Source organism: Vulpes vulpes, chromosome 12, assembly GCF_048418805.1.
Source record: "Vulpes vulpes isolate BD-2025 chromosome 12, VulVul3, whole genome shotgun sequence".
Taxonomy (NCBI): domain Eukaryota; kingdom Metazoa; phylum Chordata; class Mammalia; order Carnivora; family Canidae; genus Vulpes; species Vulpes vulpes.
Window position 1 is genome coordinate 170536361 of NC_132791.1, and position 14460 is coordinate 170550820.

Below are 14460 nucleotides of genomic sequence, written 5' to 3' on the forward strand. Positions count from 1 at the left end.
GGTTGACACTGCTGTGAACCCATTTTACAGCTGAGGGAACTGGAGCATCCCAGAGTTCAATGCAAGGAGTGATGTGAAAGGTGTCATGCATTCTACTCCTACATTTATCCAGAAGACATGCACTAAACACCAGCTATATGTCAGACACTGTGCCAGGTGCTAGGGATAGAGCCATGGACACAGAAGAAAAGAAGGAAGGAAAGAAGGGAGGAAGGGAGGAAGGAAGGAAGGAAGGAAGGAGACTATATTCCTGCCTTCAGAGAGCTTATATAGTCTCATCAGGGGAGCCAGACTTTATGCATTTATTTCAGGTGTTTAATTTACAAACTGAGAAGAGGGCCACTAAGGAACAGAATGATCAGTAGCAAGGGAGAACCTCCTTTGGCATGGGGAGCAGGGAAAGCCCTTCAGGCAATTCAGCAAGTCAAGCCTTACAGTTGAAAGGAAGCAGACTTGAGCAAAGGCTGGAGAGACCAGCCAGGCTAGACAGTGAAAGGCCTTTCCAGACATCTGTGAAGGTGACAGGATATTATCCCAGGGGCCAGGTGAGCTGATGAGCAAGCAAGGTCCCATTAACCAAGGAATAAAGTGACCCTATTTGCATTTAAGACACAGCCCTGTGTGAGAGCTGGATCTAAGCCCATAGCTGGCAGGTGCCCACACATCTCCCTCCTGTTGCATTGTGAATCTCCTGCTTGGTTCTTGAAGATCCAGCTGCCTAGGTCATGGGTACCCAAATTCTTCAGCTGCTTAGAGTGTGAATGCCCACATTTCAAGATGAAGCTGGTGGGCACAGTCTCTTTTAGCTCTCAAACTGGAATTCAAAATAACTTTCTATAAGCTCCCTGATGTTCTTACCTCCCAGCCTGACTTCATCCAGTTCTATAATTGATGTCAGTATTCCCTGCGATCATCTACAGTCACAGAAGCTACAATTTCTTAAGTCAGAAAGAAATAATTAAAATGAAAAGATAGCTTTTTTAAAAGAAATTTTATGCTAGACATGAAATTGAGGTTGATGAGCCCCATTTGCACAGCAGGTAAAGACATCTCTACCCAAGACGTATAAGGAATGAATCAGAGCTTGCCCATATAAATCTTTGGAACCCCCTATCCAAGGTAAAAATAAATAAATAAAAGCAGGCACTCTGCCGTCTTCCCATTCACCATTGTCAGGCCGTGCGCATAAGCCACAGTCTGTCCAGACATACTTCCATGAGTGGAGTTCCTCATAATCTTCCACAGGCTAGAAATCTCTCTTGCAAGCATGGTAAGTCTCAGCCCTTCCATACCAATCATGCCTCCCCTGTCAAAACACAAGAGGAGCTACTCCTCCACCCTCTCAGGTCTAAAGGGATTGTATATGCCCATATAGACAGGTCCTAGCTTCTGGACAGCCCATTCAAAATGCAGAGACAGCTCAAGAGCCTATAATTAAGCTATTAACAATTAGACTTGGGGACCCCTGGGTGGCTCAGCAGTTTAGCACCTGCCTTCGGCCCAGGGTGTGATCCTGGAGTCCCGGGATCGAGTCCCACATTGGGCTCCCTGCATGGAGCCTGCTTCTCCCTCTGCCTGTGTCTCTGTCTCTCTCTCTGTGTTTATCATGAATAAATAAATAAAATATTTTTTTAAAAAAATTAGACTTCACAGATTTAGGCTTTGTGGGTAAAATGAAGTTGTAGGCAGCAGGTAAAAATAAGAGAGACACATCATGCTGTTAAAGATCTGAGCTCTGGTTACTGCTGCTGAGTGGGCTTCAATGGGGCCACATTCATCTGAGAGAGTCCTTCCTTCTAAAACACAGTGGTATGAACGTAGCCACCATGATACTGATCCTATTTTGGACACCCTGAGTACCCCCACTGCCCTCGCCGAACACAACTTCTCTTTCTTCCTTTGGCTTCACTTTCTCCTCCTGTCCTTAATCTCTACTTTCTGACACCTGACTCCTGGCCTCAGTGAGGTCACTTAACCCTCAGGACCTACCCTTTCTCTATAGGTTCCAATATGGTACCATGGTTGAGATGGGTCACCTGGTGTTCTGTGCTGTGCCCAACAGAATGATTCTGTGATGCAGACTATTCTTACCCCGTCTCCTAGATAAGGATGTTGAGGTTTAAGCAGTTGGGTGGCTTGCCCAAAGTCACATAACCATAGGTGGTAGAATGGAAATTTAAACCCACTTCAGTTCAACACCAAAGCCAAAGCTCTACCACTGTACTGTTCTTCCCTAAGTGTATATCCTAAGATCTAGCCTGTATCTGGTCTCATATCTGGCCTGTCTAAATGAGCACCATTGCCAACCACCTCTTTTCTCACTAATCCAATCCACCTCCATCCTCTACAGCTTAGAATCGCTCAAACACTAAATCCTAGCTCTTTCCTCCTTCAAATCACACCATCCATTTGTTGGTTTCTTCCATTGCTACTGTATTTCTCTGACTTGTGCCCTCATCTCTTGGCCCATGGGCAGGAAAGAGTGGATGTTTGGATGGGGAGGCCAGATCTCAATCTCATTTCTGCCAATTTCAAATGAGGGGATCTTGGCCAAATTCTCACATCTGAAGAAAGGGGTGAAGTCAGCAGCCCCACAGGAATGTTGTGAGGGTTAAAGACAACGGATACTAAAGCACACATTGAGATGCACACACTTGGGAGAGTCCCACTAAATAATAAATCACTCGGCTCTTCGTGTTCTCAGTTTCCCCCACCTGTAAAGCAAGGACAGTAGCACATGCCTCATTGGAGGTGGAGAAGATATAATGAGTCAGCATTTGTGGCCAATGAGAGCAGCACCTGGCCATGGAGAGTGCCTTGAAAGCACTGGCTATGGTACCAACTCAGCTTCCTCTGCCCAATCTGTTCTCTCAAAGCACAGAGCAGCCATTGGCATTGCTGCCCTGTTTGGTGCCTTTTCAACATACTCTTTCATTTTCCCTCCTCACCCGGGAGCTATGCTGACTTGGGTGCTCATTGCTTCCCCTCTCAAGCACTATGTGCTTGGCTGCACATAGTAGGGCCTCAAAAATACCAAATGGATATCTCTAAAGGAATATGTTCCTCTTGGAGGAATTCTTTGGCTAGCTATTTTGTTTTCCTATCTATTTTTCTTTTTAATTTTTTTAATTTTTTAATTTTGATTACAGACACATCTGAGCAGTTTTGTGAGGCCTATTTTCAAACCTCATAAAATTACTGGAGGCAGGAGATGAATGCCCCATTCTGCTGGAGTCTGGCAAACTGAATGGCACAGCAGCCTCCACCATGGTTTAAAAGAAACCAGCAATTGCATCCAGGCTTTGTTGACAATGTGCTCAGACGGTGGCAAATGAGAAATGGTTCTGAGGGGCTTGGCCTCCAGGAGGGTGTTTCTCTGGGACTCAAGAGGCCAGTTCTTCACAACTGAAGCTCTTCGTATTGAACCCCAGGTCTCTGAGACTGTCAAGGTAGAGTCTGTCCTGAGAAGTGCCCAGAATTCCTTCTGCTTGGCTTTAAGCTAAATAGTATGACATTGTCTTTTCTGGAATAACGGTGAGCCAGTAATCATGATGCACAATGTCCATCTAAATACATCCCATCCCACATGCAAACCCCCTTTTGTGACTCTCTGTACCATTTACTTGTTCCTAAGAAGCCCTTTGTGCTGCACATCCCAGCAATTGTTTTTGCTTTCGGTATTTACCAAGTCATTTATATCACAAGTTAGTGAGATGCTGTGAAAATGACCATGGCTAAATAAGAGAAAAGCTTGCTTTTGTGGTGCCAGTGGGTTTCCACACTGGATGTATTCATCAATATCCTATTTTCTTTGAAAATATCAGTGGCACACTGTGGATTCCTTTTTAGCTTGCTATCTACCCTCAACTCACAGATTCATAGATATGAAGGGGAATTGCAGAGTTTGTCCTGTCTAGGGATGGCAAATATATATATTCCACCCACAGAAACATCTCTGAATGATCAATGGATAGTAGCTTCCAGAAGCACTGCATTGGGAAAGATACTCAGGTCAAACCAGGGATAATTAGCAATATCTGCCACCAGTGTGGTGACAGAATGGGGCAATGCACATGCCGCTTATTTGCCATCCCAGACTGTTTGACCCTTCTCGTCTGCAGATAAAGAAGTTTTATGATTCTTTCAAGATTACGCAGACAGTACTGGAAAGGAAGTAACACTCACACTGCCAGTTGTACTGTCTCTCCTCCTCGGCCATAGAATTGGTGTTCGCTCCACAGTCCCACCCTCCACCACTGAACAAAATTAGCAGATAAAGCAAGGTTATGGGGAGTGTGGCAGACAGAAAAAGGCAGCAAGAATCAAGGCTTTGAAAAATTGAGTAAGAGCAGACCATCGAGCAGGAGAAAAGGCTAGCCACACCAATCTGAAGACACGTGAGTATTACGGTTACTGTTTTGTCAGGGTCTGCTGTATGGCTCTCCTTTCTTTTTTTTAAATTTTATTTAAATTCCATTTGCCAACATATAGTATAACACCCAGTGCTCATTTCATCACAAGCCCTCCTTAGTGCCCATCACTCAGTTACCCCGCCCCCCTACCCACCTCCCCTCTGCGACCCTTTGTTTGTTTCTCAGAGTTAGAAGGTTTTCATGGTTTGTCTTCCTCTCTAATTTTTTGCCACTCAGATTTCCCCCTTTCCTTATGGTCCCTTTCACTATTCCTTATATTTTGCACATGAGTGAAACCATATGGCAATTGTCTTTCTCTGACTTATTTCACTCAGCCTAATACCCACCAGTTCCATTTATGTGCCTTTCCTTTCTATCAAGAAACCACGGAGTCTTTAAACTCTTGATGAAGGAGGAGTAGGTGAGTCCATTGTAGCAAAAAGTCTCTCAATGACACAATCAGGAAGTCTAAAGAGCAGCAGTTTGTAGCCTTCATAAAGTGTGTAAACATGTGCACAGGTGCAGGGATCAACCTACATGTACATCTGGGAAGGAATGGCTGTCAGGGCACAGCAAAAGAGCAGTGCCATATGCCATGGTTATACAACTCTAGTGGCCACCGTGATCTTGCCTACCCAACCACCACTTGCCATCCTCAGATGACAGCATGCTAATTTACTTTGAGTAACTACCCATCATCCACTCTCTGCCCATATGTCTTAGGTGGGACTCCCCTCCACTCTGGCTTAAGGATAAGACGAATGTCTCAGACTTAGCCAACTGGAGCATCACTACCCAATGGACACAGCAAGTGGTTTGAGGAGGGACAGATAACCTAATGAGAGTTGGTGAGATTTGATTTCAAGCATTTGTTGGCATTATCGGGAAGAGGTGTTCTCTCAGGTAGACTTCAGGCTGGGAAAAGGAAGTAGAGCTGCTGAGACCTCCACACTGGAAGGCAGAGAGTGATGTGACTGTCTAAGAATACGGCCAACAGAAGGAAAATGGAGCCACAAAATGGGTCAGGATCAAAGCGGATGTCCTATTTGGGCACTGAAGGCAGAGTCACCTGAAAATATTTGCTGCATTAGCCGATAAATTCTCACATACCACCAACCTGCCAAAAATTTTCTGAGTTGGGTTTTTGTCATTTGCAACAACAACAAAAGTCTTGGCCAATAATAAACCGAAGAACTAGTTTCCATATAAGACATATAGACGCCAGTATTCCTCTGTGGACCCGGTTTATCCCAAATGGCTGTGTTACCTGCAAGGAGCCCTGGATGTCCTTCCCACCGACAATTACAAGCTCTGCCATGTCTTCTGCATGGGGAGTCCGAGCGTGGACAAACAGAGTCTTGCCCACCGCAGTTATGTTTTTCAGGGCAACTAAGCTGCCGTCGTCATTCACCTTGAAGTACGGACTTGAGACCTCATAGTGTAGCTTGTTGTTTCCCTTGCAGTCACTGAAGGTCACTGGGGGAACAAACAAAACAAAATAAAATGAAAGAGAGGAACAACAACAACAACAAAAAAACACCAGAAAGAGTGTGAGTAGGTTGGGCAGCTTAGCCCTGGAGAAATCTCTGACCGTGAAATGTGGCTTGTGGCTGGCTCCCCACCCAGATATACAATGTGCTTGTCCCACAGCACCCCCTTGTAGCCCTCTGCTGGGAGCTTCATTCGATCTAGACCTTTCCTTGATCACCTCCCATGTTCCAGGCAGGTGCTAAGCACCAAGAACACAGAGACAAACAGGATCGTTTAAGATAGCAGCTCTGGGTTATAGAGAGTGGTTTGGAGAGATGAGAGGCCGAGACAACCGGTGAGTCCACTCTTGTACCAGTGATGCGTGGCCCAGGTTAACACAGCGGCAGGATGGACGTGAACAAAATTCCTGTAGTTGAGTGGCTAAGTGGTGTATGGCAAGGAATAGGAAAAGCAGCTGTTCTCGTGGGCAAGCGCAGAATTGTATTGCTTGCTTGCTTTCCTCACCCCACTTTTGTTTTCTCAGCTCTCTGCTAAACAGGCTTGTTTGTTTACTAAACCTTTAACTGAAGCATAACATAGATACAGAAAAGCACATATCAGAATGTACGACTTGATGTATTTTCATGAAGTGGGCATGCCCGTTTACCCAGTGCTTGGCCCAGACACAAAACACTACCAATCCTCCCCTTCTCCTCCCTCCCAGTCACAACCCCCAGCCTCCTCCTTGAAGGCTGCACTATGATGACTTCTAATACCATAGATCTGTTCCACCTGCATTTGCACCTCATATGAATGGGATCATCCAATGCGTGCTCTTTTGGGTCTGGATTCTTCTACTCAGAATTATGTTTGTGAGATTCATCCATGTGGCTGTGAGTCACAGCAGTGAATCCTAACCACTATGTGGTATTCCAGTATGGGGCTCTACTGAATTGATCTATTCTACTCTTGATGGGCATCGGGGCTATTTCTAGGTTTGGGATCTCAAAATATTGCTCCTAGGAACTTCATTGCCTGTCTTTGTTGACAACATCTACCTTGGTCTGAGTATGCTGTTAAAGCCATATAAATATTTGATGAACTAAGCTGATTTTTCTGTTCTGGGAGATATTTCTTATGGTGATAATAACCATATTAGCCGATAATGATAATAGCTAATGTGAATTGAACATTTTCCGCACGTGAGGCTAAGTGTTAAGCATTTTACATGCAGTATCTTATTTAATCTGCACAACGAATGAGGTACTTTTTGATCCCAGTTTATTTTATTTTATTTTTTTAAAGATTCTATTTATTTATTCATGAGAGACACAGAGAGACAGAGAGAGAGAGAGAGAGAGAGAGAGAGAGGCAGAGACACAGGCAGAGGGAGAAGCAGGTTCCATGAGGGAGCCTGATGCGGAACTCGATCCCGGGACTCGAGGATCATGCCCTGAGTCAATGTCAGGCACTAAACCGCTGAACCATCCAGGGATCCCCTTGACCCCAGTTTATAGATCAGGTAACTGAGGCTTGGAGAACAAAGGAGGTAGTCCCTCCCCCCAAACCACCACAGTTTGTAAATGACAAAATCAACATTTGAGCCCTGGTTCATTTACCTTTCACAACTACATGTTTCAGTAAAGACAAAGCCTCATAAAAAATACAGCCCTCTTAAAATCCCATCAGAACCTGAATTTCAGGACATGAGCACCCAGTTCATCCTGCTCCTGTACTCCTTCCTGCTCAGCCCTGATGCACACTGCATGGTGCCCACTTGAGGCTCCTCTGCAGCAGGGTCTCCAGCACTTCTTCTGGCTGCTGAGTCAGCTCTAGGGGCATCTTGGTGCAGACGCACAAGTGGACTTTTGGGAGTCTGTAGTTCTTACTTCCTCTGACCATCTTGGTAGCCAAAACTAATTGGGCATGCTCAGTTTCAGTTTTTGGAGGTGAACCATGAAGGAGAGACAAGTAAGTTGTTTCATTGTTATTATCAATTAGCATTCATCCACTGGAGGTACATTGCTCAAATGACAGGGCTTGCTGGATTGCCAGGATGCTGACTGGCTCTGGCCCTGGCCCATGGGGAGGACCCAAGAAGACAGACTGAGCTAGGGAGGACTGGGGGTAATGGAAGGCATATGAAAGTTTGTGGGGTTCTAGTTCCACCTTTCTCTTCCTTTCCTTCCTTTCTTCCTTCCACAAATATTTGCTAGGAACCTGTTATGCTAGATGCTGGGTTTATAATGTTGAGCAAAGATGGACACAGTTGCTGGGTTGAAGTGTAACCAGAGAGATAGACATTAATTCAATATCCTTATAAGTAACAGGGACCTATTCTAGGCAGAAAGAACCACAACATGTACAAAGGTGCAGTGGCATTCAGAGAATTGCAAATAAGCCAGTGAGATGGACACAGAAAGCGAGGCAGAAAGTGAGGAAGAGAGAGTGGAGACAAGCTGGAAATGTGGGGTCTGGAAGGCCATATAAACTTATTCCTTGAAGAAAGCCTTGGATTCTCCCATCACAACTATAGAACCAACTTGCCTCTACCTGAGTCTCATATAACTACAGCTCCTCATTGCAGATGATACCAGCACTCAAGATTTTCAATGGCTAAGCTGTCCATTGGCCTCCCCTCTGGCCTCTGCCCTCACTCCATGACTCACACATCACCCACCCCTGAACCAGCCTACAACTACTATTATTCTCCCACCACTTGGCTCATATTGCTCCCTCAGTGCAGAATTACTTCTAACCTTCTTCACCCCGTTAACTCTTAGTCATTCTACGAGAGTCAGCTCTGCGGTTTGCCCAAATACCCTCTTTGTGTTCCCAGAATTTCCTGCACACAGAATCTTTTACTTCATGTTATATCAATATGTGCATTTTAGGTATCCATTTTACTCATCAGAATCAACAACAGAAATTGAGTCTTATTTTTTATTCATATTTATATCTCCAGCAATGAATAGGAGACCAACAATAATGATTACATTTAATTCAGTTGCTCTCCAGAGGCAAAATGATACTCTAGTGGTGGTGGATCGGGGGCATGGTATCTCTTAAATGATGGGAGCAGAAGCCACTGCAAGCAAGGACAGGAATTGGGAAAGAAGGTCCCTAGTCAACTCTTGTCTTGGTTGAGCCCATTATTGAAGATGGGTAGGAGATGAATGTCCATGCTATTTCTTTAGTTCCCCAGACCCAGCATGCATCCATTTATGGGATCACTTGGACTCCCATGCCTAACTTTGACTTAGCTCTTTCGTGAAATCAAAGATGATACTTTATCTTTCTTTCTAATCCCAGTAATGCTGTGCATAGTCCCAAAGCTGGGATCAGTGTGCACATGCTAAATGAATGAATGTTTTGACAGATAACGGTAACAACATCTACCATTTATTGAGTGGCTTCTGAGTGCCAGGCTCTGTGCCAAGGACTCTATATTCAGTCTCTCCTTTTTGTCTCCAGAAATTCTAACCAACAGTAGCATTTTTTCAACTTTTTTTTTCACTGTGTACCCCTCAGGATTTTGCCTACTTGCCACTAGTGTCATGAAATTGGTTTTTAAAGAAATTGTGTTTTTTTTTTTTCCTTTTGAGAGAGAGAGAAAGAGAGAGATTGAGTGTGAGCAGGAGGAGGGGCAGAGGCAGAGGGAGAGAATCCCAAACAGGCTCTACATTTTGTGCAGAGCCCAACCAGAGGTTGATCTCACAATCTGAACTGAAATCATGAGTTGGACGCTTAACCAAGTGAGCTGCCCAGGCGCCCCTATTATCATGAGATTTTTAATGGCACAGATATACTACATAATTGTGTACTTATGTACCTCTGTACTTTATATACATACACAAAGTCCAACGTTTTGCCCCTCCCTCATGCCGCCCCCTTGGAGGCAATATGGCCCCACTGAAAATGCATACTCTATAAGCATCATTTTCCATTTTACAGGAAAGCACACTAAGCCTCTGAGATTGACTAACTTGCTGGAGTTCATGCACCCAGAGAAAGCAGGAACTTGTCCCCCATCTGTCTGCTTCTACAGTTCAAGCTCTAAGTACATCCATTTCCTGGGAATTGACACATAAGAGGGAATAGGGCAGTTGCCCCATCCTGACCCCTGAAGGCCACTCACTGATCCCTCTGGGTTCCTCTGAGGTCTCAGATAAGGGCATATTGAGAGATTACATCTACATTCAGCATTTGGCACATTGTGGGCACCCAATATAGTCTAGTTTTCGTCCCAGCTTGCTCTATCAAAGAGCTAAGCATTGCAAAATTGGGTCTCTGTTTTAGACACTTTTACCAATTCAGGAGCAGATTTAGACTGTGGTTCTTTTTCAAGGATATGATAATCACCTGGAGAGCATTTTAAAACATAGTAATATCTGTTTAACTCCAAACCAAGATTCTGATATAACTGGGCTGGGCTGGGGTCTGGACACTGGTATCTCTTTAAAGCTCCCCAGATGAATCTAATGTAGCTAAGGGCCACGAACCAGGACCTCAGACAATGGACTGCTTGTCAAGGTGCCAAGTTTCCACATTTCCCAGCCATCCTTGGCAGAGACAGGAGGTTGAGGACCTAGCATGCCAGGAACTGCTATTCCCGTGCCCTAAGAAAGGGCAGTTTTAATGATAGGTTTCTAAGACCTTTTCTAAACCTGGCTCATGCATAGCAGCTCTGTGACTTTGGGCAGATCACTCATCCTTGCTGCACCTCAATGTCTTCATCTGTAAAGTGGGACAAATAATAGTCCCTCCCTCACAGGAACTGTAATTTTTATGGTGAGCATTCAACAGGATCATATATACCTACATGCATAAAGCACTTAGGACGATGCTCCACGAATAAGAATTATTACCATCATTACTCCTGTAATTGAGGGCATTAAGGAAGCTACTTTTTCCCTTTTCCTACATAGCTTCCTCCTTCCAGCTAGTTTTCTACCTGCCTCCTGGGTCATTTCATCTCTTTCTAGTCAGGTACCCATACTCTGGCCTGCTGGGCCCAGTGTGGTTACCATGGAGATGGTAACAGAGTCACCTCTGCTGGGGCCAAGGAAGTGAGGCAGATGATTCTGATCTAGCCTTGCCCATCTTTGAATTCTTCTAACTTTTCTTGGCAAAGCCCTACCTGTCTTACATGAGAGGTTGTGAAGGAAAAAAAATGACATCAAAGAAATGCAATTACAGTGCTCCACCCATAGTCCACTCAACAGAGTTCACTAAATGTTCTTTAAATGGATAATTTGTACAGATAACTTTCCACCAATCTAAAGTATTATTTTTCCTAAAAACACGACACTGCACTGAGGACTCTACATTCATGATCACAATGAATCCACACATGACCAATTTGAGGTAGGTAATTTGTTTCCTCTCTAGAAACTGAAACTTAGTGAGGTTGAATGAGGGTAAGACCACACAGTTCATGCTAGTCTGTCTGGGCGAATGTATTCCCTCCTTCAAACACTGCATCCAGCCTCACATTTTCACCATATTTTCATAGCTGATCTATTATTCACTTAATATTTTTCTTTTATTTGTCTCACATTATTTATTCTCACAAAATTATTTGATAACATTTATAATACATATTAGATGAGCCAGATGTCCTTGTATTTCTTCATAATGTTAACTTAAATCTAAAGAGTCAAATAAAAATATATATTTATCCCCGTAGGCACTAAAGCCCTCAGAGTGCTGTGAATTCCATCCTTCTGAAATGCTGACTTGGGCTACACTCCTCTCAGCATATCGCTTATTTAGATAAATTCACACCTGGTTCCACCCTACTCAGGTTTATAATGTAAAAGGGATATGATAGAATTTCATATGATTATTTGATATAATCTAGGAGGCCTTCTGATATTTCAAAGAATATGTCTAACATAAATAATGCAAGCCTACGAAAGATGCACACCTTAGGAAAAGCACAACTCTAGACCTCGCTGACAACAACAGCTTTGGTCATATCTAAATGGCAGATCTGAAGTATATGAGGAATATTTAATCAAAAGAGAAACAATTCACCACACTCTTATTTTACTTCTTCCTCCTGGAAAAACAGACTCTTATTTCCCCACCGATCATAATCTCACCTTAGATTCTCCATTAAACATCAGCCCTGCATCATTGTCTCATATAATTAACTTTGCTGACACAACCAAAATATTAGTGCTTCTCAAAGTTTTTAATAGAGATTGAGTCAGTCCATGTTTGGGGGCACAGAGTTCAAAGAACATATTAAGGACGAAATTGAATAGTTTATGTCTGCCTATTTTTTTTTAATGTTTGTTTCTATAGTGACATCTTCCTAAATAGCTTGCGATGACACCATGAGGATAATTGAAAGGAAAAATTCTAATAAACAATTAAGCTTGTGGACAAATATTCAAAATTTCTATCTGAGGGAGAAAATAAACTATCTGTACTATTATGAACCTACAAAGGACTTCCGTACACAGTTTATCACTATGGCATTTAAAATAGCTTCTAGAAGGAAAAATATATATACATATAATATACTGTACATGGGGATTTATTGGAATCAATTGCACAACATCATTCTTTGAGATAATCTTTGAACACCCCAGGAGAAGAAATGGGGACTGAAAACTCCCCACCTGGGGGAAAAATGCAAATTAGACAAATGGCACCACTCAGCGTTTCAATTATGCTTTCAGCATGTTTCCACTCAAAATGTCCTCTGGGCTTAATGCAAATGTCACAAAAAGACAAACTTTAGCTGGGAGACAAAACCACAATTGAAATGGGAAGTTTGGCATGTGAATTAAGGGGCTTAATCTTCCTGACCTTGATTTTTTGCTTTTTCTCTTTCTGTCTTTTGAATGTGGTTCTTAAGGATGAAAATCCAAAAGGCATAGATTTCTTACCATCTTGAAATGTGTGAGTGAGCAAATTAAGCTGTATTATGATCCCAGGAAATATGAAAATGCAAATGGATTTAAATTTTTCCACAAAATATAGATCAGCCCTGCTCATGTAGATAGGTACATACTAAAATACGGAATTTGTGCTACTCTTATTAGTGTTTTGGGGTCAGTCTATGATCCATACACTCACATCTTAGCTAAGCAAATGGTCCTAAATACATATATACCTACATACATTTGTAGGGACTTGAAAATTGGTTTGTACACAAGTAGCCTCTAAGTTTGTGGTCAGACTCCTTGTACACTTGGGTAAGGATGTATGTGGATCAGGGAGCCTGTGGACTCTGAATTAGTCTTCCTAGGAGCTGCATCTCTCCCATGGGTAGATATGGTTGGATCTACAGATAATCTATTTCTAGCAATCTCTACTCAGACATTGAAGAAAGTAGCATTGTTTCAGCAGTATGATCGTAAAGGAAAAATCCTGATTCATAGCATTTGCCAATGTCTATGGTGTAAATATTCTAAACATGGCTGATTTCAGCTACCAATGTGCCTTCAATTGGCTTGCAGACTCTCTAGAAACTTAACAACCAGCTCTCAGGAATACAAGTACTTGCTGGCTCCAGCACACCACTGAGACCAGGCAATGACTCTGTGCAGCAGAATGTAAATTGTTTACTCTCCCTTAAGCTATCCCAGATATGCCAGTACTTTTGGCCTAATTAGTAAAACAGAATCCAATTGTTCTTTTAGCAAGAAGGGCCTGCATATTGGTTGATTTGCTAGTCCTTGCTGGGACTTGAAAAGCCATGTCTTTCTGACAACTGAAGTAGCACTTAATTCAGAGACATCAGGTGGACTCTCCCCAGGATACAGAGCAAGACTAATTGCTTTTCACATCCCTCAGTATCCCACTGGCATCTGCATGTACCGACTTCCTTTAAATGAACTCATAAGGCTTAGTCCAGAGGCTCTATGGACTTGCCCAACTGAGAGAAACAGAAAACATTTCCTGTGGTTTCCCCTGAATACCTTCATTTCTCAAATATTCTAGCCAATCAAACTTTCATTAACATATGTTTAGTCCTACCCACATTGGGCCAGATCCCTGAATGATACAATAGGCACCTCCTTCAGCCTTCATTCATCCTACCCTTCTGATCCCTGAGTGCACTGAACTGTATCCTGTATTCCATGTTTGGTCTGGAGTCAGCACTGATGTCAACAGAGATTCAGTACGGTTGTGGGCATGTTCCCAACCATGACTGATTATTTCAGGAATAGATTTCACCTCCAAAGCCTTTGTAGGTTTGATAGGTACAGGATGCATAGTCTTAAAACCATCTTATGTTTCAATTCCAACTTTGATAAAATAGAGTTTCAATTCTATCATGTCAGGCAAAGATATCATAATGAATGATCTTGTCAAGTGATCTTCTGCAGAAACCTATTTTTGCCATGTAAACCCTGAAGGGCTTCCTCCTGGAACAAGACAGAGCCCACATCTGCTTTCAGGAGATTTTCTATGCCTACCATTAAAAACTGAGTTGCTCATTCACAAACTAGTATTTTCTGTCAGGGTGTTAGATTTTCCCCTTGTTACAGATTCTTTAAAACATGGCAGATTGTTTTCTGAAAGAATAATACTGTGCATCTTCTATTGCATGGTACTT

The 14460-nt window shown here is 43.0% G+C and overlaps 1 protein-coding gene across 1 annotated transcript in view; it reads right to left on the reverse strand.

The window, feature by feature from the left end:
* Window positions 1-14460, reverse strand: part of CDH13 (cadherin 13) — a 1000623-nt gene that overhangs the window by 627432 nt on the left and 358731 nt on the right. Inside the window, exon 3 of the mRNA XM_026004901.2 lies at window positions 5680-5888. Within this exon, the coding sequence (XP_025860686.1) occupies window positions 5680-5888 (209 nt within the window). The remainder of the gene's footprint in view (window positions 1-5679; window positions 5889-14460) is intronic.